The sequence below is a fragment of the Anopheles coustani genome, chromosome 3 (assembly GCF_943734705.1).
Source record: "Anopheles coustani chromosome 3, idAnoCousDA_361_x.2, whole genome shotgun sequence".
NCBI classification, from domain to species: Eukaryota; Metazoa; Arthropoda; class Insecta; order Diptera; family Culicidae; genus Anopheles; species Anopheles coustani.
The window spans coordinates 79,565,405-79,592,081 of record NC_071288.1 but is presented as its reverse complement, the minus strand read 5'-3'; the positions used below and the strand labels follow the sequence as shown (position 1 = coordinate 79,592,081).

The following is a 26,677-nucleotide window of genomic DNA, read 5'->3' as shown; positions in this document are numbered from 1 at the left end:
TTCAACCCAGCTAACTTCGGAGTAGCTAACGCCCCCGCCAAGGGACGTTGGATCTGTGGGAAGCCCCGCTGGAAGGGTAAAGGCCGGGGTAAAGGGATAGTTTCAAAAACGACCATGGGGAAAACCTTGCGTGGGACGGCTCAGAGTGGGCGGTTTTTCACTGGGAAATCCTACACGCTTCATTGGTTTGCTCGTTGAGGCGTCTGTCATAAGCTGTCATGTGCAGCTTACGGAAGTTAACACACACACACACAAACACAAAACAGATTCCAGTTCTTAACACAAAATAGCAACCGAGAAAAAGGGAAAATCGAGACCAGTTCAGTCCATTGACGAAAGGGCGACCTCGCTCAAAAATACCCATTTAACCAAACCATGAATTTTTCCGACGCATCCGAACGTAAATTGAAAACAGGAGCTCAGGTAGGCAACGGGCTTCCTTGCGGTCGCCGTTGGCTTGCGTGAGATTCCTTAAAAATAGACCAACCGGCCGGAATTGAGTCGACATTTTTGAGGTGAACCTTTTTAACACATACCACCTTCGGAAAGGTATGTTGCCCGCTATCCGCTTTAACTTACCGGCATCATCGTGTTTGTCGGGGTCCAGCATAGCGGCTTGAAGGAACCCTGCCGCGTGACGTCCTGGAAGCTTTCGAACTGGTTTTCCCAGTCGTACGATGTGAGCCGCCGCTCGAGCGTCATGCCGGCCAGTTCCGCCGGCGAGGCTATGACGACCGGGTTGGTGCCGCTGGGGAAAAAAGAGATTAGAGCATTTTTAGAACGTTTGCAGAGTGCCTTGAGCAGACAGTTAAAGTGAAAGTAACAAGTTGGTCGAGATCTGTTTGAAAATGCACTTTAAAAGGTGAAATTGGTAACATTTCAGCAAACTCAGGATAGAAACGTTTTAAAAACGAAAGTTTTTGTTTTGTTTTTGGGGCTTCAGCTTATTTGGTTTTGAAGCAACTACTCTATAACGCTTTTTCAGTTTCTAGATTTTCTTATTTTGAAAACATGTAAGTTCAAAATTTTTCAACGGTTTGAAAAGTGATAATGAACTATTGCAGACGCAAAAGTAAATTTTTCTTCTTTATTCTACATAAATCCTTCACAAAGGAGCATTGAAATCAATTAAATCTGGTTCTTACATTTTCGAAGCATGAAAATAATTATTTATTTAATAATTTATTTTACAAAAAATCATCAAAAAAACCGTAAAAATCATTTTAACTTATTTCTCACATTTTGAAACATTAACTTGTTCTATTAACTTCAATTAACGTTCGCATTTTTTTTTTAAATAAACAAATTATAACATTTCCTGTTTACCGAACTCAGCTGATTTGGATTTTTAACTATTTGGTCACATATGGAAAAATTTTGAAAAATGATTTGGAAACCTTGGTCAGGGCATGAACTGTGCTGCGGGACCTAAAATTACAACAGAGGCTGTGATGATAGGCAGATGGAAAAATGGCTTAACCATGCAACTCTTTTTGTCAGAAGGTCGCTTCAACTGGTGTTATAGTTAAGAAAAACTTAGAAAAGATGGACATTGTTATACAGACGTGTCGATCAAGGCCAGTTACTCAAACAAAACGGTTCGAAACTCCTATCAAACATGTTTTTGTAAAATCGCGACAACGTGACCAGCATGGATGTTATAGTTTATTTAAAGCCACATGGCGACGAATGATAAAAAAAACATGGTACTTTATGTTGTTTTTGAAACTTTTGATTGAAATACCCCAATCTGCTAACCCTTCTTATGCCTCTCAACTACAACTGATCGAAAAAAAAAACATTTACAACTGAAAGGAAGGACATATTAAAATATTTTAAAGTCCAAACGGAGTAGCATTTGCTCATGAAAGCCACACAACAACTGAAAAACATTCCTACATGAATAGTTATTTCGGCTATCGCTAAAGTTTCTGGCAAGTATCGTAAGCCCGCATTACTGGCTTTCGGAATATTTTGTCAAGGTACTTAAGATTTGAAACATTGTAATAAAATTGATTTCATTCAATTAACTTGCAAGCTTGTTAACCATGGTTAGCATTTTTCTTATCGCCGACGGAACTTTGTCTACTTTTTTTAAAACAAACGTTATTTGATATTACATTATTATTTTGCCTAAACAAATTCTGCTTTTTTAATAGAAGATACAAGTTCAAATAACACAATAAACCGTGTTGCGTATTATTATGCAATATTTAATGAACTTCCATAAGAGCTTGCATAAGCCAGTTTCAAAACAACGCTCTAATAAGATTTAATGATCGACAAGAAAGAATATATGTTCGAAATATCCGTTGTTCCACCGCTGGTCAGTCGGTTATTAGTGGTAACCACAGTTTTGCGGTCACCCCGATGGACGATGTGGCCCACCGCCGAAACGGAAAATGGGTCCACACATGTCCGGTTTTTCGCAGGTGCGCTAATGGTCCACCGGCGTGAATCCCGCACCCGGAGGGTTTCGCTTCGACCCGGCTGGAGCATCGTTTCGGTCCATTTGGTAACGAATGCACCCGGTCGGTTAGTTTTCGGCGGTTTTCGTGGTAACCCAAGGTGCACTTAGTCCGGCGGAAGTTGGCAACATCGACAGCTAGCCCATTGCGGTCCGAAAAGGGTCGCTCTAGAATCGATGGAGCTGATTGAAAAGTTTACGAAACGTACGCAGTTTGTAGTGCTTGGATTGTTCTTGTGTTCTGCCAACGATGTTTACTGTTTATTCTTCACGGGTTGTTTTTGGAAAATGTACCCCCTCGACACACCGGAATGAATTCATCCACGTCAAAGCGCCGACATCTTGAGGTTGTTTTTCCGACCCGAATTTGCAATTACCCAAACGCTCGGGAAACTCTTTCCCACCGTGCGCAGATGAGAAATCCATTTTTCCAGCAGCCCCAAGATTAATAGCTAACCGTCACCGACCGGAAAGGGCACGCCGCGCTCGGGCGCATATGAGAAGTTCCACAGCAACAACAGCAACAATAGCACTTGCTGCCAAAATATACTTTTGCAACGGTGTTAATTTCGTTTCGAGCGCACGATTTGAAGAAATGTGTTTGTTGGACAGAAGAAAAATTACGTTCCCCATGCACAGGATCGCTTTCGTCCTCCCCGAGATCCGTTTTTCACCCCCGGTGGGGATCAGCGTCTGGAAAACCCGTGGGGTCCCCGGGGTGAGGTTGCGAAAGTCGGGCGCACACCGTTACTTAATTTATTTCCCTCCGTAATCGTTTCGGAGAATTATGTTTTTCAGCAATAAATTTAAGTGGTTAATGGTTTTGAACCTTTTTCCTTGCGTCAGCTCCCTGTTTTCCCGGGCAACGCGTCCCCAGCTGGGTTTCGTAGGTCGCGTATTTATCGGTCAAGATCGCTCGAAAGGGCCCAGGCATACCCCGAAGGGAGTGAAACATTCCACAACTGGATACACACGCTGAAGGATCGGCCCTTGCCGCTTCGGGAAAAGCTTACGAGGGAAAAACGAAGTGTCTGGAAGTGACTTGATGCTTGCAGCCGTTACCACAATCGCTCCGGCCGTTGTTAAGTCGCTGTTAGGCGAGGTTTTAAAGGCCTCCCCATGTTTCGACGCCACGAAAATTCCCGCTCGTTGTGGACGTTTTTTTTCTTTTGTTTTTTGGATGCTTCCGAGCCATATTGCAATTTACCACAGTTGTTGCCGCGTACCAGCCGCTGAGCCGTCTTTCTCTTTTTCCTACCGAACCGGATGGATTCTTCGTAGCTTTTCCTCCCACCACTCCCAACCTTTTTTCCCGTCCACCCGTAGCGTCTATGAAAACGATGGCGATATATATAGATATATATTATTTCGAAAGTAATTTATTACATTCGTTGTGCAAGATCAAACACGCTTCTGCTGGAAGGGGGGGTTTGGTTGTGGGGGTTTTGGTGCGCGAACAAGTGGAAGTTTTCCATTTCGTAGAAAAAATGCCCCCCCGTCGCCGACAGGGTAAACCATCGCTTTTCCACCATCGAGAAGAAAATTCCTCCAGACTTGCCGGCCTCCCAGATAGCGTGCCTCCGCGCATTCGGTTTGGAGGAGGCTGCGGATTACCCGATCGAAGGTTCTGCCGCCGAGGAAAAACGGCCTGGCACCCGAGTGCCGGTGGTGACAAGGGGTGGGGAAAAGTAATTCATTACCCACTTTCCGCGCACTTTTCGAAATGAGATTTACGCTTAGCGTCGGTACGCGATGCTTTTCGCCACGGTTATTTGGGCGCTCCCGGTCGTCGTCCTTTTTCGTTCTCCTTTTGCCTTCTGCGCTTCTGTGTGTTCTGCCTTCTGCCTCGGAAAATGTGGAACAAGAGGTACTGGGCTGGGGATCAGTCGCGTTCGCTTACTTCGCGAAAGTGGGTGTCCTACTCCTCTCCGATTCTCGTTGTGGTTTTTTTTTTTTTTAGAACCCGACTCGAGTGAAAGTGACGAGTGGCAAAGGTAAACACTTTGACCCCTCGTTGCAAACGGGCCAGGAGGTGGAGTGGATGGGTGAAAAACCCCCCCGGTACCCAACAACCATCGTCGGTCGTAACTCACTCATTAACTCATCGGCAAAACTTTTCACCCGAATCGCGAAAGTGCTCCATTCAACGGGATTTCACTCCTCAGCCACTTTTGTTGTTGTCGGGGGTTGTGGGAAAAGGATTAAACTTTTCGCCCAAACTCGCGCTGGAATATAATCAAACTCCCAGCGGAACGCGCGCTAGGTGTAACCTTTGAGATTCAATGTATTAATTAAAATCACTCCTTCGGCTTCTGCGAACGCTGGCGTGGAAAGGGACGCATTTTCCCTCGGTGTGATCCAGCCATTTAATTCGAAAGCCATTAGACACCCTGACGCATGTCGTTTCTTATCCAATTCTTGAACTTCACGAAAAGTTAGCACCGACATGGAAGGTGCATTAGGTTGAGGTTTCGTGCCCGGCCCGAAATGGGGTCGAAGAAATGAATTTTCTTTTTCCCCAACGCGCAGCGCACCATTTGCAGCCGGTGGTCCTTGATGCGAGGACATTCTCGTTACGGGACAGGCCCGCTAATCCCGGGCGGATTTTGCTAATATTAGAACCGCTTAGTTCGACCTCCACCCTCCCCAACAGCAGGCTTTCGGTGGATTTTCACAGCAAATCCCGCACGTAAACAGAACTATGCACGAGGGGTTTGGTGTGCGTGTGTGTTTTGCTAGGGTGCAGCAGCACTAGCAGCAGCTGGGATATTTTCTTCATGTTTTCCAACCCCTGTATCGAACGTAGACAAGAGGAAAATGTAACACACATAAGAGAGGATCTTGTAAATGATTGCATTCGGGTAATGGGAAGGGAATGGCGATGGGAAATGGGTAGGAAGGGACATGATAAATAATGCGAAACACAAGCGAAAGTTCTCAGGTGCAAATTATTTCATGCTTGCCTCAATTTTTCCACCCCCGTCCAATTTTTCTCCTACCGGGAAGGGGAAAAATTCTCTTCCTTTGAGTTTGCGCTTTTTCTGTGCCACAGTTCTCTTGTTATATTTTGTTTTTAAATCATCCTATACTGGACATTGTTGTAGTTTCATGTTTTTCCCTCGCTTAGTTCTACCATTTATATTCTTTTGACCCCCGTTTTCATGTTTCCTAACGAGCTGCTCACCTCCACAAGAACAACACATCCCTTGATTGCGCTCGTTCGCGAGGATCGAGTACCGCAGCTTAGGCGGTCGCTTGGTTGTGTTTAATGTTTTTATTAGTGCACCTTTTTTTCGCCCGCCCGGGGCAGTGCGGTGGTCGGTGCAGTACAACAACTTTTCCAACAACAACGCAACTCAATGACGCTACAACGGCAAAATCATCCCGGCGGACATTCCGCAACCGAACGAGACCAAAACTATCATTATTATGGCGTGTTTTTCTTTCGCGGATCGTGTATTTCCTTTCCTCGTTAGGGGTTTGTTTCGTTTTGGCAGGACAAAAAAAAAAATACGACAACTACCCCCGGGACGGATGATAACTATTTTCACATGAATTTTCACCACCGTTTCCCTTCGGGGCGGGTGACGATTCGGAGCGGGAGAAAAGAACTATTGTCAGTCGCGTTTGTTGCGCTTCGCCGGAGCCAAATCTCTTCAGAAGGTGACTTTTCCACGCAATCATCACCGTTTTTTTTTGCCGTTGGCGTTGTTAAGTTTTCCCACCCGCTGTCGTGTAGTTTTGCGTGCGTCTGTAATATTATCGCGGACGTTTCGCGTGTTTTTACTTTGCTTTTGTAATTATTTTGCCATAATCATTTCGTATTGCATGTTCCGGTGCCGTTGTCGGCGTCCTCAACCCCCGGCGGTCGTTTGTCTCCCGGAAAAGGATGATTTTTCTTCACTAGGTTTTTCCTTTCTGCTACAAACCTTGAGCAGGTGTATGGGGTTTGAGATGAACGCAACGGGTCCACCATGATGGATGGGCTCTATCAACACTTGATAAATGAATTCCGGGCAAACATCGTATCTGAATCGGGAGATCGCTTCATCAGAGTTACTGTATCATTTCTCTTAAAAGCACAATTGTTTGCAGTTGATCAGTTTCAACCAGCAATAAACACCCATTTCCACTTTGAAATAATTTATAATTTATTGCATACGACCGAACTGCAGCTCATCACGTCATTAAATGCGGAACTTTTATTGTTATTTGTTGTTTTAAAATACATTTTTCTATCAGTTCTACTTCAATTCACATCCGGTTGCGGATGAAAATGGTCCTTTTCACACCACGCGAGAGGAGCATTTACCTTCGACCTCACTCCACCCTTCGCAGGCGAGAGAAGAAATCACACGCCCGAAACGTGAAAATAATGCACGAAACAAACCAAAAATAAAACACACAAAAAAAGAAAACGAACGAGTTTTTGATGTATTTGATTGTGGCTTCACTGGCGCGCGGGAGTTGCAGTTTTTCTTTTACTCTTCATCAAATTTAATGACGTTCATGGCTCATTTCGCGAAAAATTCAACAGTGCAACACGGAAGACACCCATAGACGAGCGGAGGAGGTGGAAACTGCATCGTCGGGCGGGACCTTGCGGGGGCCCTTTGGGACGTTGATGCGGTTGACAGAACCGCAAAACTATAAACAAGATAAGTTCCCCTTTTTAAAATGCGCTGCGGAAGCTGCGGTACCACACGGCCCTTTTTGAGTGAATATTGACGATACGTCCAGTTTATTTCCCGTGTTCGCGAGCTTTGTTCTGCTTTGTGTACGGGGTCACCGTGGGTCGGGAAAAGCCGCGGGGGAATGTTTTATTTTCTCCAATTCGTTGCGCATTGCGCGCCAAGGAATGGTTTTTGCTTTCTTTTTAGATTTTCGCAATGTCCACTTTTCATCATCTCGTCACCTGCAACCTGCCGTGAAGAACCGTATTCCTCCCCCCTCCCGGGAGGAAAAATGTCGCAGTGATGAAAAGAAAGCCCATCGCAACGGCAACCACGGTATTGCATGCTTAGAAGGAAGAAAAAAGAATCGCTAAGAAGCATGTTGCAATGACAACGTGGGTGGAGAAAAGGTTCAAAAGAGAGTGAAAAAAACGGTGAAGCCAAACGAACTGCACGAAACTGGCCGCGAAACGTTTTTGGCGGAAAATCAGCACCACCGCCAGCCGTCAGTGGGTTGGAAAAAAGGAGCTATCATTAAAATTTAATGAGATTTTTCCATTTCACCTTCGCGCTCGTATTTCCTTTCCCGTGGGTGCCCTTCGCGTCGCTTTTACATTCAATAAGAATCCATCACCTTTCGAGGCCTTGGGTATCTCGGGAAAGAAAAAGGGAAAAGCAACCCGCGAATGAATTGAAACAAACGGCTGGCCTGAACCCGCTTTTTTATCTTGATTATTTCAACCGACGTACTTTTCCTTTGGGATTTCCTATTTTGGTCTACTTTTGCTGCAAAAATTTCCTACGCCATTGCAGTCGTATTAAAGATGGTGGCGAAAATGTATCTCCGGTGTCCAGTGGTTGTGGGAAAGTGGCAAAGAAAGAGTACGAACGGACACGCTACGAAGGACACCACCTTGGTTTGGGTGGAAGATGGTGAAAAAAATCAGCGGAAGTAAGCGCTTTTACAATTTTTTAAGGAAAACCACTAGAGGACCGGTCGCTTGACGTCTCAGGTGCGCTAAAGAAAATTGCAGTGGATTCATTTTCTTGGAGCACAAAGCGGTGTTTTTTTTTATTTAAAGAAAACCCGCTTGGGTTGGACGCAGGCATCGACGATGAATGGAGAAAATCTTGTAGTTTGCACCGAACGAGCTTCAGCCGCTTTCTACTGAGGGGTTGAAAAATTACCAAAGCAATTCATTTACCCGATGCTTGCCCATCGTCCAAGGGTCCATGAACGGAAAGCGTCTGTCTGAAGTGGTTCCTTACATTTTTTCCCCTTTCAACAGATACACCGAGAAAAGAATTTATAAGAAAAGAAAAAACAACCCGAAGGACGGCGACAAAAATGCTTCGAAAAGCTTCCGATCGAAATACGCCGCAACGATGGAGAGTAAATAAAAATTACACCCGTTCGAAGTGGCGAAAACAAAAAAAGGAATGGACACATGACGGTAGGCGTCTGGCCCCTGCCAGAAATTCCTCCCAGGATGCGACCCGAATTGGTGCGGGGTGTGCGAAAAGGAATTTTCTTTTATAGTCAAACAATGTTCATACTTTCATGACACCCAGAAAGGCCATTTTGTGGTCGATTATTTTGTGTGGCGCGCACCGGAAATTGGGCTTCGGAGGGAAAAAGGGAAGTGGCACGATGTCGTTTCAAACTCATTTTCAAAACGAGACCGGACTGTATAGTATTTAGCAAGAATGGGTAATTTCTATTGTTATACAATAGCCTTGACAATACTTATTGGTTAACTCTGCTACTAATAGTTTAGAGATTTTAATTCAACATTTAATTCGTTTTAGAGTTGGTTAGGGAAATGAAGAGCTCAATGAGGATAAACTGTACATGAAGACTAAACATAATTAATTTGCATCAACATAAATTTTATGAAATTACAATTTGTTACAAAAAAAAATACTCGAATTCAGATCGAACTATTTTTCAAATAGTTTTTCAAAATAAACTACTTCTGGAAAGATGGATAGTTTAAGTATTGGTTAATTTGACAGAAAGTCTTTGAGCCATAATGATCAATAGTTTATGTTTAGCTTGACTCTATAACCTTGATTAATAATTTAACAAAAAAAGATTGTAAGATTACAGTAAAACCTGATTGAATACTTATGGTCGAAAACATAATTAAATCAAGTTCAAAGTTTAGAACTGTTCTGTTTACATGTGGACTCACGTACAAAACATGTAACATGTTGAACATTGCAAAGATCTTTTGCGAGATTTACTTTTATTATTGCTTTTGTTAATAATTCGCAAACTTCGTTCTGCATAAATAACAAAATATGTTCGAAAAAAAATTATTATTTTTAATGTACTATTAATCACCATTTCAACTTAAACTGCGAACGTAGATGACATCAAGTAATATTTCTTATTATCTTTCTTTTTAATGCTCTTCCTCCAAACGATAGACAACCTATCACGTCGTGTAAAAATATTTCTTGGAAACATTCAGCATAAAATGCCACCGAGCGCCATTACGCTTTGTTTCAAAAGCAGACACATATCAACATGAACTTTACAACCTCTTGCGGCCCGGCTCGAAGAAAACGGACGCCCAATCTGGGGAAGTTAATAACGGTAGATAATATACTTACGAAGCTAGCTCCTCGATGCCGAGCGAGTGCAGGACGGTCGGCAGGCTTGGCAGCGAGTGGCACGACGTCAGTTCGCGCTGACGAGGGTAGTAGAGTGTCAGGATGAGACATATTTCCTCCCGGGTCGTCATGCCACCTGTGGAAAGCGCGGTTGAGCGAGGAGAGAGGGGCGAGTGTTAGTCCAGAGTGATAGGAGTTCTAACGATTCCGGAGACCCTCGAGGCCTTGGCGAGAGCCCACAAGGGTGGTGGTTTCTGTGCTGAGGCGTTTTGGGAGTGTGAGTTGTCTTGTTTTCCCTCCCCCTCCTCGGTGTTCCCTCGAGGCCGAACGCGCTGCGAAAAAGAGTGGCAGTGAAGTGTGACAGCCGACACGGTTCACTTACCGAGAGTGATGGATTTGCGGGACGAGCTGTCATAGATACATTCCGCGACGAGACTGTCACCCGGGAGGACCTTGGCCGGGGCCGCCAGTCGCCGGTAGTCCTGGTAGCTCGGGTCGATGTTGGTGTCGTGCATTATCGGCTGAAGCTCGGCATTGCCACGAACCTGCCGGAGACATTCGAAAAGGATGTTCTTAAAGCTGCCGAGGTGGGTTCTTAAAGTTCAGAGTCACCATCCACGCCACAGACTTCCGAATGTTAAATGGCTTGGCTGATGGGATCTTACCTGTCGCAGTTTCACCTGACGTCCGATCAGATGCGTTCGACTCATGACGGCGAAAATGTTGATGCCCTCGCGCGGGAATGCCCGTTGCGTACAGGCCCCGATGCAGTGACCCTCCGAGACGACCTTCTCCTGCCGCGGCGGAATGATGTGGCGCCAGTTGGGGTCCAGACCCACCGACAACACTCCCGCATCGTACTGCCGCAGCTTGTGCGTGTAGTACATCTTTAGGCCCGAGTTGTCCACCATTTGCTGCTCCATCATTGTTCCGTCGTCGTCCTCACCGAGATCGTCGCTGTCGTCCACCGACGGTTCGACGGTTTCATCGCGGGACGCAATGTTCATATTGCGCTGCTGCTTGCTGAGGTTCTTCCGGTAGAAGGGCGAGAAGTCGTACGTATAGTCCGGGTAGTTGTAGTGCGTCTCCAGCATATAGTACGTCGCCTGATGGGACTCGAGGGGATAACCGGCCTCGGAAGGGAAGGTGAATCCCTGATATAGCAAAAAAAACACAAACAAATTAAGTCAAGGAGTAAAACTTTGAACTTTGAGATATCAATTATTGCAACACGCAATTAGTTCGTTTTAAAAATTACATTATTTCTAACGTAGTGAGTGATTATGTCCTTCAAGCTTAAGGACTTAAAAATGTCCTTGATTTCTCAAAACACTCAATCTGTCCCTATCGTTACCCCTTTTCGGTGGATCACAACATAAATCATTTCATTTTCATCCTCCGAACAAACAGCTAAGACGACTTTATTGCGCTCCATCCGTCGCAATCCATCGAGTTCCGGCTTCTCCCGTGCATGGCCCCTTTTACGACACTGTAGTTCTCGCTCTGGTGTCCCACTACTCCCGCCACTACTTCCCCGGTCCTCCAACGGGTCCAATTGTAGACTCGTAAAACGGAACGGCACAATGCGCGCGGTAATAACCGTCTTGGTTCACGTTCGCGCTGGCGTCATCGTCGTAAAAGTCACGCCATACCCATTTGCTACTGTTTTTCATATGCGCCAAATTCACGGGGATTACCAAGAAGAAAGCGGGCTTGCGAGGGAAGGGCGATGGGGGTGTATCCACTTCAACTCCGACGTGCAGTACACATCATAAAACCGGTGTTGGAGTTGTGGAACGGCGCTCATGTGGCGTGGGCCGTACGTGGGACGAAACTAGTCGCAGACACTATGTGCGAATAGTGCGATAAATTACACCAAAACCGACGCGGCCCCAGAACGTGACTAAACGAAACTCGTACAAGTGCAACATGGGAGGGTAGAAAAGCTTCACCTGCGTCGTTATCGAAGGGAACGGTGCAAGAAATCCAAAGCAAACCTCGGGCGCACACGGCCAATGATTTTCGGTATGCTTATTTTTTCGCCGGCATAAAAAGCGACACACCTTGCCGGGAAGGAAGGGAAAAACTGGGAAGGAAACCAGCACTCGAGACGATGACGGTGCCGAAAGCTCCACGGTATCGGGGACGACGACGATCGCGAAATTCATTACATTCCATCACATTCAAATTGAATTGGCAATCGGCAAATTTATTCTATCGTGTAATTTAATTTATTCGTCTGTTTCCACGGTAGTTGTGTGGACGGGATGGGAGGGTTTGTGTAGGAAGAAGTGGTAGAAAATGAGCGACCTAGGCGACGCCACAGGACCATTACAAATCGGTCCTCTTCGATTCGGCTTCAAGAGTGTAAACGTGCAAGACGTGGAGAAGTGGGAAAACTTCAGGCGCATGGCCGTTTTCTTTTTTTCCTCCGCTCCTTTGAAGAAAAGCGTAGCATGGATTTTCCCGCCGTTTTATCCACGCCACCGATGGCAGCGTGCGGCACAAATTCAATCAGCCAATTGTCGATTTGTTGTCTCATCCTTTGTGTTGCTCCGTTGCGCTGCCTTTTCACGGGTTTTCACGCACTTACTTTAATTTGCTGGGGGATTTGTGATCAAGTTCACCAAGCTGGCCTAATGCCGTATGAGCGGGTTTATTGTTTTAAGTAAAAATTGGAATTGAACGGAATGAACAACAAATAAAAACATGTAATCAAGAGCAACAATAAGGCACGTGAATGAACAACGCACTGTAGGAAAGTGAAAAGAAAATTTTAAAACATTTTATCTAATGTAAAAACCCTTCATATTTCGTCAAATCCTGAAAAAACTGATTTTAAATTCAATGAAAAATAGAACAAAACTTCAATGTAGTCAAAGTGTATGCTTTACGTGTTGAATTATAAACTGTTTCGCTATCCAAAGATGAAATTAATAATTAGAACTAAGTGTTTGTGGAAGCAGGCCAATAGGTATAATAATTACCCATTGCGTAACCCTTTTTGTTCTTGTCTTGTGAAAAATCTTTAGTAAAACTGTTATTTTATTTGAAAATTATGAAGCAATTTGAAATGTTAGTAAGATATGGATTGAATCTAATCGTAAAAAAATGATAAATTACAAAAGTCAAAAATTATGCACATTTCGAAGCATGCTTCACGTGCAACAACACACATGTATGATTACTACCCTGCACAGAAATAACATCCTCGATCAGCAAAAAACTGAAGTCACTACTTTTTATTCAGTTTCCTCGAATGACATAAAATAGTTTCACAGTTGTTTGAATTTTGAACGAAAAAGGAAAAACAAAATCCTACATGTTGTGCTGTATTGGAACCGAAATTCCTTGCAAAAACATTACAACCATTCCAGGCGGAAATACACTACTTCTCCGTCCCCCCCGTGATTACTTCTCCGCCCCACTCCTTGCCAAACATTCCTGGTCGGATTGTGTGCGTTGGCGTTTTTGTTTAATCATAAAACTGCCCACCATTGTTTTCCTCCGTCGACCACAACTCCTGGTGTCTATCTGGCGGGTGTTTATCCTGTTGCTGGTTGTTTCATTAACCGCCATTGTGTGTGCGCCAGAGGTTTGCAATAGAGGTTATTTGTCTATATGCTAAAATTGTTCGCTTTTCCCTGGATCTCGCTCTCTTATGGTAACAAACGTGTTTTCATTTTACACGAACATGCTCTCGTTGACCTAATTTCCGAGGATGTGATTGTTTCAGGGCGCAATACGATTGAATGTATTACATTCGCGTTCGTAGGTTGTTTTCGTACGTCAGTACGACTCGTTTGGTATTGTTCTAAAAATATTTTTCAACCTTAGGCTTCCCCTCTTCAAGACGAAAGTGAAGATACGACCTACAAGTTCCTTTCGAACAGGCGGCATTTTTCAATCCCGAGCATCAAAGTCCCAGCGAAACGGAGGCGAAAAATCAGTGATCCAGCAGCGCGTAAATGTTCTTTCATGTTTTGCTGCATCAGTTGGTTTTCCTTTTCGTAGACGACGGTCGCGGTGTATTTCACGACGTTTCGTGCCATTTTTCTGCCCCATTTTCTCCACCGTACAGCCCTCCCCGCGAGGGCTTTTCCATCTTCGGCTCGGTGCTGAAAAGTGGCCCGTTTTGTTCTTTCATTTGCTCGCAGCAAAGTGCCACCAAAGATGGGTTCTGTGAGGTTGTGGGCGCTTCGGCGAATTTTCACACCTACCCAGCGACCGACCGAGCGAAAACCAACCCCAACCAATTCCGTTCACAGGATTCGTCCTCGAAACGCGTATACCTGGTGGTGGTGGTGGTAGATTCACGTGGCATTTCGAATTGGCCCGTTCGTTAGCCACCCGTGACGGGCGGGAAATCCCTCCCTCCAAGTCGGAAAAATGTCCCATTGTGCGTTGAAGGAAAAAAATGGAAAACAGGCGGCGGAAGTAGTGTAAAAGAAAAACACGACGCAGTACATAACGGCAAAAAGCGTAACCGTTAGTTAATTAGCGAGCGGAAAACGAGAGTGACTTTTGTCACCTACACAAAACGCTTCGCCGCGTTCCGGCGTTTCGTCCTGATTGAAGAAAGACACAAACAAAAAACTACCTAAGAAAAGCTATTCTACTGCTTCTGATTGTGTTTTCTTTCTTTTTTTCTGCTTTGCTCGTTTCATGTTCATTTTCCATTCCATTTCCGTTTCCTGCGAGGGAAAAGCTGGTCCGTTTTCTTCCGGTAGAATGGAGCGGGCTAAAAAAGCTAAACCACACACCCCGGGAGGAAAGCAACCGCGTGGAAAAAAACACCCCTTATTATAGGGGCAAGCTATTGCACTGGTGGAAGGAAGCCCCGGTTGGCCTGGTTTGACTTACATCGGATCCACGGGCCCAATTAGCGACGACGGTGTTGCAGTGCATCGGCTGCAGTCGGAAGCAGGGCTGGCCGCGCTGGCGGGAAAGCTGCTCGAGGTTCTTGGACAGCCCCTGGCACTCGTACAGGATGATGTGATTCAGGTAGAGGACGCTCGTTGGCGAATCAAAGACAGGTTCGTACTGGAAGAAGATAGATGAAACAGTGAGAAAAGGTGGTGTTGGAAATACTCAAATATGTGGTAAAAAGTGAAAATTTAGGCCTTTTATTGACACTAACTTCAAGTATAATACGGACGCTTGTACATATACTAATTTTTAATAAATATTATCAATTTGTCATTAGATAATTTTTCTGCTAGAATCAAACTATTGCGTTTATTTTATTTTCTTTTGTTTTCATCAAGTTTCATAAAAAAATGAGGCTAAGAGGATTTATTTTTAAGCAAATCAAACAAGATATAATTTAACTGTTCATAAAAACTCGTAAGTAGCTAAATTTCACGATAAGGATTTAATTAGAAAAAAAAGTTAAGTTTCATGTTAGAGGAATTTGCGAATCACTACACACTCGCATAAACAGAAGAAAAATCTGGAACAAATAAAACTAGACAAGCGACTGGAATTTCTCACTTGAAACAAAATTAACTTCTCACACGTAATCGCAATGAAGTCGTTCGCACTGCATTTGCCCCCAAAAACTCTGTCACCTTATTTGCATAAGGAAGAGCAGATTTGTGCCTCGATCATACAGAAAACACTGCCAAGGACATACCAGTGCAGACGTGCCCGTTTGCCTTCGTGTGCCGCTGATTGAGAGGTTGAGCAATGGCTTAGCAGTCCCTGCTCACTGCCACCGAGGGAATAATGTTTGAGCATAATCTTGACAAACGCGATTGAGTGAACGATTTGAATAGACAATTCGGTCATACTCTATCCTTTTTCTTGCGGTGTCAGTGTTTTCGGGGAAAATGCTAAACAAAGGCCACCGAGAGAAACATACACCACATGCGGTGCAGAGGCTCGCTAGGAACGACACGGGCAAGGGAACGCAAAGAATAAGCCGTACGGGAGATTGAGATTGATGAATATTCCTGCGGCATCGCATCACTTTGACGCCAAAGGAATGCCAACAAGAGCCGGGGAAAACTGGATGCTTCGAAGCCGGATGCCAAATGCATCAAATGCGCGTTCAAATGTGAAAACGAACTGAAGTGATTTGATCGATAAACGATCGATTGTCGGGCGGACTTGCTTTTTGACGTCTCCTTGGATGAGAGGAGTGTCACTTTGTCGATAAGGGTTTTGATGAGAAGAAATAAACGGGTTTTATTTTAGGAAAAGGTTTGTAGGGTTGTATGTTTAAGGGCAATGTATAATTAATTTACGTTTCTTAAAATTTACATTTCAAACAAGTGACTGTTTCCTGAGGCCAGTTTATTTTCACCGGGATTTTTGAAAAATTAGATTTCATTTAGTTTGCAATTAAAATTACGTCATATTTAAGGCACGCGATACGCACAAGCGTTCCACGTGCAAGAACTTCGTGGGTATCGAATTACAGCTCACCCTTTTTTCCGTTGTTGGTTTTGCGTCCATCCCTTCTGTGGTTGTTTAACTCGAGGGGTTCCATTTCATCTATAGCTCGCACAATTTTAGTGAAAGTCTTTGTTTTGAATAGGTAAAGAAATAGGAATCTCTCATTCCACGATTTTTAGCGTAATTCACAGCGTGTGGTAGCAATACCTTTAAAAAACGCGGCTTCGAATTAGGAGGTGGTGCTCGCAAAGACGTCAAAGATTCCCCCTTAATATAAAGCACTCTCGTGCAATCGCGGGTTGAAATAATTCATTTATTCACCGCGTCTTCATGGTCCTCCTGAGAGCTAGCTCATCCTCACGCTTTCCAGTGCTGCTCGAGAGGTAATTGTTCGATTGGATTTCGTAGTCGGCGTTCGGATGCTGATGAGGGTCGCTTTCTTTCCCAAGACTCTCGAGGGCGACAACCACTCGCTGCAAGCAGATCATGTTACAGTATTGTGAAATGATCCCTACGATTTTTTCCTTTCTGACCCGACTGTACTTGAACAAGTTCTTTGCTATCTGCATTTTACGACGTTCGATATCACTTTTATTTTTCATCCTCCAATTGTTGACCGACCACCATCTTCCCAGCGGGAGGGATCGATTGTGAAAAAACAGAGACCGATTAATTTGTCGTTGGTTTTGCGATTATAACAACGCACGGAGCAAATATTTGCTATGAGAAACAATAAAGAGTCTGAGTCCCAAGGGAACGATTCCTTTCATATTTTCCACCGAAACTGCTTGCGGTGTATCAAGGAAATAGAAGCGCACCAAGCCCATTTTTTCACCGACGTTCGTTGCTCAAGAACATAACAGCGTTGTTTGGATTCTGGTTCTATAATAATATTTGGTTTGTTTCCTTTCCGGTCTGAATGAATTTACAAAGTTTCTTCTCAAACCCTAAGAAAACCGAACCGTAGGCACGACATTCGGTATCTTAAATTCCCCTTTCATTTCGACCAAAGTACCATTTTGATGCCATAAACGATTCGATACACACGAAAGGCAAATCTCAAACGTTCATCATTCAATACCGCGGGGCATAGGATTTCCATCCCCGGCGTAATCGCTTCCTCTCGACAGGCGAAAAGAAAACCCCATTTGTAGCGTGCATTTGTTCCGGTCCTGGTTTTAATGAAAGTTTGCACTTGCAACACAATTGTTTTGGGGGGGGGGGGGGGGGGAGGTTTCATCCAGAGGATGGGAGGAAATCGCTACGCATTTACGGTTCCGTGCCGTGTCAACATTCCTCATTTACCACGCACCGCGCACGGTGGCAGGATATTACATCGGCCGGGCGCATCCGTTCGGGAATCCGTTTCGATTGATTCGTAACGGTACGATCGAAATGCTTGTGCATATTGTTTTCCACTCGTTTGTACATTTGGTTCAACAAGAACGAGAAAAAATGGATTATATTAGAAAGAGAACAGTATCTTTGTCCAAATGTGCACAAGAAACGAATGAACGCGAGGCTTTGAATAGGAGAAAAGAAAAAGCATCCTATAAACTGACGTTTACATCAACATCATTTCCCAGCCAGTGGAAATATTTTCCAATCAATTTCTCTTGTGTTGCCTTCTACGATGACATTTTTCTTCACTTCGTACTATTGCATATGTTTTCCTCCTTGGGATGAGTGTTTTAAACCATTGTTCAGGTGCTTTTTTCCTTCACTTCCAAGTCGACGAACAAACTCAAACCCAACTCCCCACTTGTTGTTGGTGTGAACGTGAGGAAATGATTTTTTTACAACTTTCTTATCTGCGGTGGTGACGGCGGGAACGAAACGAAGCGAACGTTCATTCGCTGCTGAAAGAAGCACATTTTTCACAGCATCGTCCAGCGACGGAAAAGCTTTTCCCATGGCTCGAGCAACCATTTTGCTTATGATGATGCCGGACGGTTCTACTGAGCAGAGAAAACATACGACGACAGGAGAGAGAAATAAAAAATGTCCAACACTTTGCTGAAAAGGAAAACTCGTTCCAATGCCGTAATCGTAATGTGTGCTCTTCATGTCCTGCCTCATTTCCCTTCGGCACCCGCCACCTGCCGCACTTCCATACATCACTTTAATGATAACGGAAATTGGAAGTGGGCACACATCCATTTCATATCGCACTCTCACATTCCAATTTATACACATTATAAATAAATTTTCTATTCATTCCCGCAAGACGTCGTCCTTGGGGTGTCGCGTTTTATCGTGCGCGTTCGGAAAAATGTCTTCCCTTTCGAAACGAAGAAGGGAGAAACAAGTAGCAAAGTATGGCCCATTTTTCGTATGGTTCTAGGAAAAGAAAAAGGAACTGGGATTTTCCCTTTCGAGGAAAACGATTTCAATTGATGGAAATGAGTGTGGCAAGTGTGTTACATTTATCAAAAAACAAGAAAAAAACCGTTCCCTTGAAAACGGGAAACCAAAACTCACCAATCGTGCAGTAAATAAATGTGGCGAGTGTGTTCTGCGATCGCGTTTTCTTGAAATTTTCCACCACCATTTCGGGAGGAAATCGTTTGAGATCGATGAAGATATATGCGATTCCGTACGGCGCCCTAAATGATGATGTCGATAATCTACCAGCGACAGGAAATTTCCGGAAGAAATTCTTCTCCACTTCTAATGTTCCGGTTTCGCGTGGTGGTTTAAAAAATTTGAAAACATTAATTTTCGTTCGAGCTTTCGCGATGGAAGCCACGCGCAGAAAAGGGAAAAGTCACAATCGGGTTTCGGGCTCCGAACCGCCCGCCATTCACATCCGAGAAGGAAATTCTTTGGCAAAAATAGAATCCCATTTGTTGCATTCCCCTGTTGCAAGCGCGGTTGGAATTCCGCCCGTGTGTGGTTGACCGAAACTAAATTGAATGAAATTCTGTCCGGAAATTGAACGCAAAACCCCTTTCCCGCAAACCCGGGTTTCCCCGGCTGGGTGCCGGAAATAGTTGCCCATTTTTCTGGTTCACTTCTCGAGTGCCATGGGCTTTTCATCTGCTTAGCCGTGGCCAGCGTGTTAATGCATTAGGGAACACATTTCGCTTTGGCTATTTATTTTTTTCCCGATGGCTTTTCCGCCAGCCACGAAACTTTGACCGAAAATGGCCGATCGAAACCTCGAAAACCGCCAATGGATGGGTTTCGGTTTGCCAATGGCGGGTGCGCTGCTTGTTCGTGGGAGATTTGCTTGCATGAAAACTAGAAAATATAAAACAAAACACAATCAAACCTTTCCCATTTGCGAGTGAAAGTTGCATAAGTTCCCGAAGAGAAAGTTTTCAATGTGCTTTGAATGTTTTATTTCACCTTCCCCCCGTTTCTAGGTCTTTTGGATCGATCTTCACTTACCCGCACCAAGTGATGCTTTTGGACGAAGTCATCCAGCTTGAAAATTTTGCACCAGTACAGACTCTCGTCCGCCTCGGGCAGCTCGACGTCCTCGTTGCGCAGCTCCAGCACGTTGATGCTCGGCTCGTTCCCCAAATCGTCCTGACTGGAGCGCTGCGTCAGGAAGATCGAACGCGATCCTTTGAAGGCGACGAGCGGCTGGGGCAGCGTTTCCGAATCACGCTGCGGTCGCTCGTCCGAGTACATGAAAATTACACGCATGGTATCATTCTGAAAAAAAGGGAAAAAGGACAGTGGAAAATACGACGATTAAAATGGGTGTTAAAAATGACAAAGTAATCATCCAAATGGTGGCAAATACAGAGGCCTCCGTTCGGAAACGACACGACACGGAAAGCGTGAAAGCGAAATTAACCCGAATGTAAAGATCGCAAAAGGTGAACCACAATCGAATCAGCTGAAAATAATTGGCAGAACAGAAGCCCACCAAAACACACCCGATTGTGGGATCGTTAGCCTGTTCGGGTGCTCATTTGCTGGGATCGCTTTCTCTCGAATGCACATAATTGCACCGATCCGGGGGGTATCTGGGTGGAAAAGATAATCGATTTAAATTGCTCATCTTTCGAACACAACTGAAGCGACGTGCATCGAATGGCCAGAATGAATCCGACCAGGAAAATCTGAGCGAGACCGCGTGGAAGAGAAAAAGAGTAGCATTTTCCAAAAACGGTGCTGAACAATTTCGATGCAATTGAGCTAGTAATGTTGATCCGCTGCACGCCAGTGCACCACCGCCACCACTCGAATGCATTTTTCACACAACTCGCACCCCACTCCGGCCCGATTGCATCAACCGAGTTTTAGGGCGGAAGGATTGGAATTTTCTGGGGTGGAAAATTCATCGGAAATCGGCAAAACCCAATTTCGGGGCGAAAATGAAACATTTTCACTGGTCATCATTGGATGCGCCGCTGAGGTGGTGGGAAAATGGGAGGAGAAAACAAAAGAAGTGCAATATTTTCCACCACAATGCTTCATTCCGCTCCCGCTCGTGCCCCGGGCCCTTCTTTCCGTTCGAACATTTCTCTTCACGGTGTTGAGGGAGGCCATGGAATGACGTCCGTTGTGTAGCATTGATTTGAAATTGGTAAGCATTCAGCCGTTATAATACACCCTCCGTTCAGCAGCGCTAGATCCCACCTTCCCGCCCTCAACAATGAGGCTCAATGTTTTTCCAGAGCCCCTCGCACCAACCGAATGCGGCGAGGATTGGTTTTGTCATATCGGCTAGCGTCGGTGCGTTGTGCAATAATAGAATTACGAGGCATGAAATTTTATCTGTTTCGTTTCATGGTTTATCAATTGGCACCCTCGACTTCTAGGTTTTCCTTTTTATCGTGATCGGCAATTTGTTGGCGGTGGAGTGCGGCATTTCTACGCGAATGGAAACTTTGCAGAGAACATTCCATGCCTTTCATGAGTGATTACAATTTCAGTTTGTCGAAAGCATATGGATGTTTTTTTTAAATTTCAGAAGGATGTTTAATTTAGTTTGTAGTCAATAAGCTTTGCTTAGATAAATTTCAGTTGATATTGAATTTGATATTTCTTTTTGGATAAGTTGTGTTATTGGAGTATCTTTTGATAAAGTGATGTAAAACTTCCAAAACCTTTATTCTTTAAAAGTGGAAGCACCCTTCAGTTTTGTGTTGTTTCCCGGGGGAAGGCGGTAAACCAGGAAAATCATGTCAGTAACATATCTATCGGCTCAACTTTTCCCAACTACTCCATTACTGGCAGTTAATTTCGGGTGGCATCGCAAACCCTACCTTTCGTAAGCTATCACAACTATTTACCAGCGTTTTAAGCCCCGTCCATCGTTACTCCCAAGGCAGGAGTTCTAAATTCCGTGCCCATTTGGGGTTCGAGTGAAAGGAAAATGTTTGCATTGCAATTTGAATAAATTACAATTATGAAAAATTTAATTAAATTTCAATTCCACATGCAAATCCTCCGCACGCACAATGCAGCGTTTACTTCCGGGCACAAACATTCAAACTCTGGCAAGAGTTTGGAAGTCGGTTTTGCACTTTTTTCTCCCTCAGTCGTTGTAAAGCGGAGCATCCGGAGTGGGTCTTTGCTTCACTCAACGTCACATATCCGTAACGAGATTGGCCCAAGGTTTCATCCATTCCGCTGAAGCCGACATAAGGGAACTGTTTGCGTGGGGAGGAAACTGCCAGATGGAAAACAGAAGATCGTTTGGTTCAAGCGTTTGGAATATGAATCTGTGCGGGAATCTGAATCCGAAACTGCAGTCGGGAGCGAATGGAAAACTACCCTGGTTGATGGATGTGTTAGTAAAAGAATTTACTTTCAGAGCCATCATCGTCATGCTTTATCTATTTACTGAAAGAAATCATTTGAATACAGTAATTGGTTCTCTTGAAAGTAGTAACTTTTTGGAGGGATATTTTCTCTATCAAGGTAACAGTAATTAGTTTTCCAATCAATAAAAAGGCAAACGTACAATTTACTAATCCTTCACAAAAAGTTTTCAACTGACAGTCTGAAGAAAAACAAAATGAAAATCCCACTCCAGTATGGTTCAAGAAAATGCAGCTCAACAATTTTGAATGTTGAGGAATGTTTTCAATTCCCATCCCGCCAGTCTGCGGCTCGGTGTTTTTATTTTCATTTGCTATCGTTTAGGCGTCTCGCTTTGTCTGTATCAGTGCACATGTTAATTTCAATTTATATTCAAATATTATTATTTCCCTTCCCGGGAAAGTCTGTGCTTGACTTTCCCCTCGCTGGTATTTGGGGTCCCGGTTTGAACATCCGAAAGAAAAACCGTTTCGTAGCCTCGCTTTCGTTGTTTTTATTTGTGAGCAAGTGTTCGGTTTTCAACAGCGTCGTTGGCGGGCCCAAGTTTTCCACCCCCTGCGAATGCAGCACCCGGCCGGTTTCCCCTACCGTCGGTGGCGTGTTGTGTTTCCTTATTTTCATAATTCAATTTCCAATTAGAAAACAGGATTTCGACTATCCCGACACCTTAATCTAGCTCGGGGTTTTATCTCAATTAAATTGGAGAGGAGCGATTCGAGCTTTCCATTTTCTCAAACCAACCGAAACACGCATCCAGCTCTGGATAGGTCCTGGGCGGTACCGAGTTGAGTTTAGTCGAAAAAAAAACCATTAGGGAGAGGGCGCAGCCAAAACTTTCACCCGCCGTTGTGGCAAGAAATGCATTTTGGAGGTGGAAGTTAATGGAATTTGCCACTCGAAAGCGGCTCCAAAATTGGCGGCCGCTGAAGAAAGGGAACGGTGTTCCGGTGTCTTAAAGGATTGCAGCATTATGTGCAAGCGTTGTGTGTGCGTGGCGTGGCGTAAAAGGTCTGACAGGCTTCAGACAAGGGATCTATCGCCCTAACCGTCGTGCGCCGGCCATCGCCTTCCGTCCCACGTTGGATTATGATTGAGTTTCCGTAATTGAGTTTGCGGTTTGAGTTGGCTAATGGGTGATTTTATTGGATTGTTGTCGGCCAACGGTTTCCCGATAGTGATCCCAATTCGGGCAGGTTCCATTTTAACGAGGTTTTGGTCCTGGTCAGAAGTGCTTAGCTTGTTTCAACTTCACCTGTTCAAAATCTGTAGACAATCTTGGAAAATGATCTAACGTTTCTTTAATATTAAATTATTCTATCACAGCGGAAAAATTTCATACGAAAAATGCCAGATAGAAAAGATTGGCATATTTATCGTTCGCATCCATGTGTTACCTTCTGGAATTCCTACGCTTTCCGTCCTTCCACGAGTGAAAGTAATTCCCAAATGTAATTTTCTTGCTCGATAAAAAACGTCACAAAACGACTGATTTATGATAGTTCGGTAAAAACACTGCTGCCGTAGAATTTTCAACCCCTCGCGATAAAATGCAAAAGATCTAGATTGTTGATACTCTCACCTTTGCTTTCTTTTGCGCGACACCCTTCGTCACCCCAGACCGGGACCAATATCAGTCTCCGCCGGCTCAAACAAGACCGAAAAGTGGTACAAATTAATTACACAATAAATAAAGCATCATCTGATTTTAATGCTCATTCGCTGCGCTTCCCTCTTCACTCGAGATCTGGAGAACCCACGACCCCTGCGAGACGTTTCAAGACATTGTGCGGATGGTTTTAACTCCGGCTAGCCCGAGCGATCCCCGTTTTGCATCCCGCGCTGAGACGTACGAAAGACGATGGGTTTTCCATTCTTCTTTCCTACTTCCTCCCGCACCGACTTTCCAACTGTCATCGTAATTCCAAACTAATTGGAAAAGTTGCTTTAATTCCTTCCCTGTTTATTAACGTCCTAGTTGTCACCGTCCTCGTTCGGCGTGACGTTCTTGTTTTCCACCGATTTCTGCCGGAGGAAGTGAAAATCCACAACCACTCGGTATCGGTTTCTATACTTTCCCTGCCCCGCGGGATGTGTGGAGGGTTTGATCCCAACCGGTGGAGGTGGAGAAAGACGTTGGTTTGTTGGTTTTGCGTTTCGGGTTTCGATAGTAAAATGTAGGAAAATTGGATCCATCGTTCAGACGGCTGCCGATTTCTTCCCGACTTTTCCAAGACGGGGGAAAACGCTCCCCAATGTTCCTATCAGCCTGATTGGAGCGAAAGCTGTAGGAAAACCATCAATTCCAGCGTTGCGCCCCTTTTCTAGGAGGAAAAACACTATCCTTGCTTCCGAAGCGGGCTGCCGGAAGTGGAAAAGAAAACTTTTCTCACCATCGTAACCGAACGACAAGCAAACGGGTGTGGATCAATGGAAGGAAAACACCAACGAAAGAACACCGAATGTTGCGTTTATAAATCGCTTCCGGATCGGGGATCGCCTTGTCCACCCAGGGGTCTGGTTTAGTTTTGTTCGTCTTTTCCCTCCCATCTCCCAGCTTTTTCCTCATGGGGGATTTCATTGGATCGAACGGACGCTTTCGAATGCCGGTGGGTTCTATTTAGCACTTGCATGCGACGGTGCATTCCGGGCGAGCGATGAATCCGCAAGGCCGCAAGGTGATACGGACGATATGCAAATAGCGTATCTAACAGCGACTGACGGTATGGACCGGCCAGGCTGCAGGTGCAGTTCCGTGCAAAACCGTCAATCGGTGCATCGATCTGCCGAAGCGAACCGGAACGAAGTTGCCAAGTGGCGTGCCATCGAAACCGGAGCTGAAATCGGTTCCAATGTCGATGCGGTTTGACTCGGGAGCCTGACTCTTCTGGCCTTCTTTTGTCCTTTTTTCACCATCTCTCGCTCGCTTCAGCCTCCGGAACGGTGGCTTTCTATCGTCTTCGTCCCGGTGAATGGTTGTGGTTCATCCCCCCCAGGGAGGGTTGGAGGGTGCTTTTCCGTTTGATCGTTATCTCGGCTCAGTTCATCCCACAAGCTGACACTCCACTTCACTTCGCTTCCTACTATTTCAGCATTCGTTACCGTTTGCGTGGACCATCGTAGACCATCCGGCAGCCGCTGGGAACGTGGTCTGGGCCATCCAGAAGCCCGAGAAACGGAAGCTGTCATCTGATTTATGGCAATAGTTTGCAAACGATTAAATTTGAATTGCGCCCAGCGGTTGCTTGATCTTGGTGCTCCAGCTGCAAGCAATGGAGTTGTCCGTGGTTTCCTCCCATGTAGCAGGTTGCTCTTCAATCGCCCATTGTTAACCATTTGTGGATTGGGATAATTTCCCTTGTACCCTCCGCACCAAGTACCGTTGCAATTTCCCATTCTCGATGCCGCGAAAGATACTTTCTCCGACCCTCAACCCTCTGACGTCAAAGGAAAATGTTGCCAAATTGGGCTCTCGTAACTCTGTCGCGACATCGTCCACTTTGAAGGAAAGCGTAACGGAACGTGATTGAATTGCTGCCTGCTCGAGCAGCCACTTACCGTTATCGGGAAGTCGTCCTTCATATCACAGGTATCGAGATTACGCTTGAAGCGAAACACGGTGTGCGTTTGGTTCACGAACCCAAACTGCATCCGATAATCCTGCGAGGGATCGACCAGCGGCTCTCCGTCGCTGTCCGCCCGAATGTGACGATCCTGTCAAGAGGAAGTAAAGGAAAACAAACGATTAGTAAAGGAAGTCAATTTCTTGTCGTTATTAAGCATTTGTTAGTGATTTTAATTGCAGGTTTATTAAATATCGGAAACGAATTTTAAAATCGATGATCAAATAACAACGTCAATAAATCAATAAATCGAACACCAAAAAGTTTTCCCAAAAATTAAAAACAAGGTTGTGGTTTCATTAAACTACTTCCATTTAAAATATTTATTGATCTTTGAATATATTGAAGAAACTTTGTTCAAAGTATTGATGAAAACATCAACTCGTTCAACGGATTTGAATTCGACTGAACAATCATCACGATGATTCGAAAATGTTAGAAAGTCTATTGTGATTTGAAACATGCAAAACGAGTTATTAGTCACTAAATTTGAATTCTCAAAAGGGAGTGGGATTCAAAAAGAGGGAATAAGTAAAAGGTTTACTCGTTTTTGATTCATTTTGTTATTAAAAGTTAAAATCAAAAAAGAATTACAAAAACTTTCCGTGAGGATTGAAATCGATCAACTCAATAGTAGGATTTTTATCACTCATCCAATCTTACTCGGTCTTCACAGAACTTGGTTGTAACTAGCGGTTAAAACTATTGGTTTCCTATCTTCGCTTTTTTCATCTTTGAAGTTAAAAATTAGAATCGCTCTATACTCTTCAAAAAGTTGTGTTTTGTTTAAAGCAAACATTATTTTTTGTCATTCCAATAATTTCCAAAATTGTTATATTTGATTGTCTTTCCTTTCCTTCATCTTTGATTGTCTTTATTCCATTCTCATTATATCAATTTATAAAACAAAACATATCTGATAAATCATAAGGTTCCGTTGCAAGAAAGAGTACCCAGTCTTCCTTGTACTTCATATTTTACTTCATACTTTACCTCCTATAAGAGCCGCTCTAAGCTTCTTGAAAATGCTGTATTTTGTTTACTTTGTCATTCCATCTGTTTATAAAAGATGAAATATTTTATGCGTTTCAAGAAAGGGTACCCTGTTTTTCTTA

General features: G+C 44.3%; 1 protein-coding gene across 1 annotated transcript in view; it reads right to left on the bottom strand.

Moving 5' to 3' along the window:
• Window positions 1-26,677, bottom strand: part of LOC131272081 (MOXD1 homolog 2-like) — a 46,069-nt gene that overhangs the window by 6,358 nt on the left and 13,034 nt on the right. Inside the window, exons 2-8 of the mRNA XM_058273699.1 lie at window positions 25,498-25,653; window positions 19,552-19,821; window positions 14,623-14,802; window positions 10,425-10,913; window positions 10,142-10,304; window positions 9,760-9,895; window positions 580-748 (exon numbers count right to left, since the gene is read on the bottom strand). Coding sequence (XP_058129682.1) covers window positions 580-748; window positions 9,760-9,895; window positions 10,142-10,304; window positions 10,425-10,913; window positions 14,623-14,802; window positions 19,552-19,821; window positions 25,498-25,653 — 1,563 coding nt within the window. The remainder of the gene's footprint in view (window positions 1-579; window positions 749-9,759; window positions 9,896-10,141; window positions 10,305-10,424; window positions 10,914-14,622; window positions 14,803-19,551; window positions 19,822-25,497; window positions 25,654-26,677) is intronic.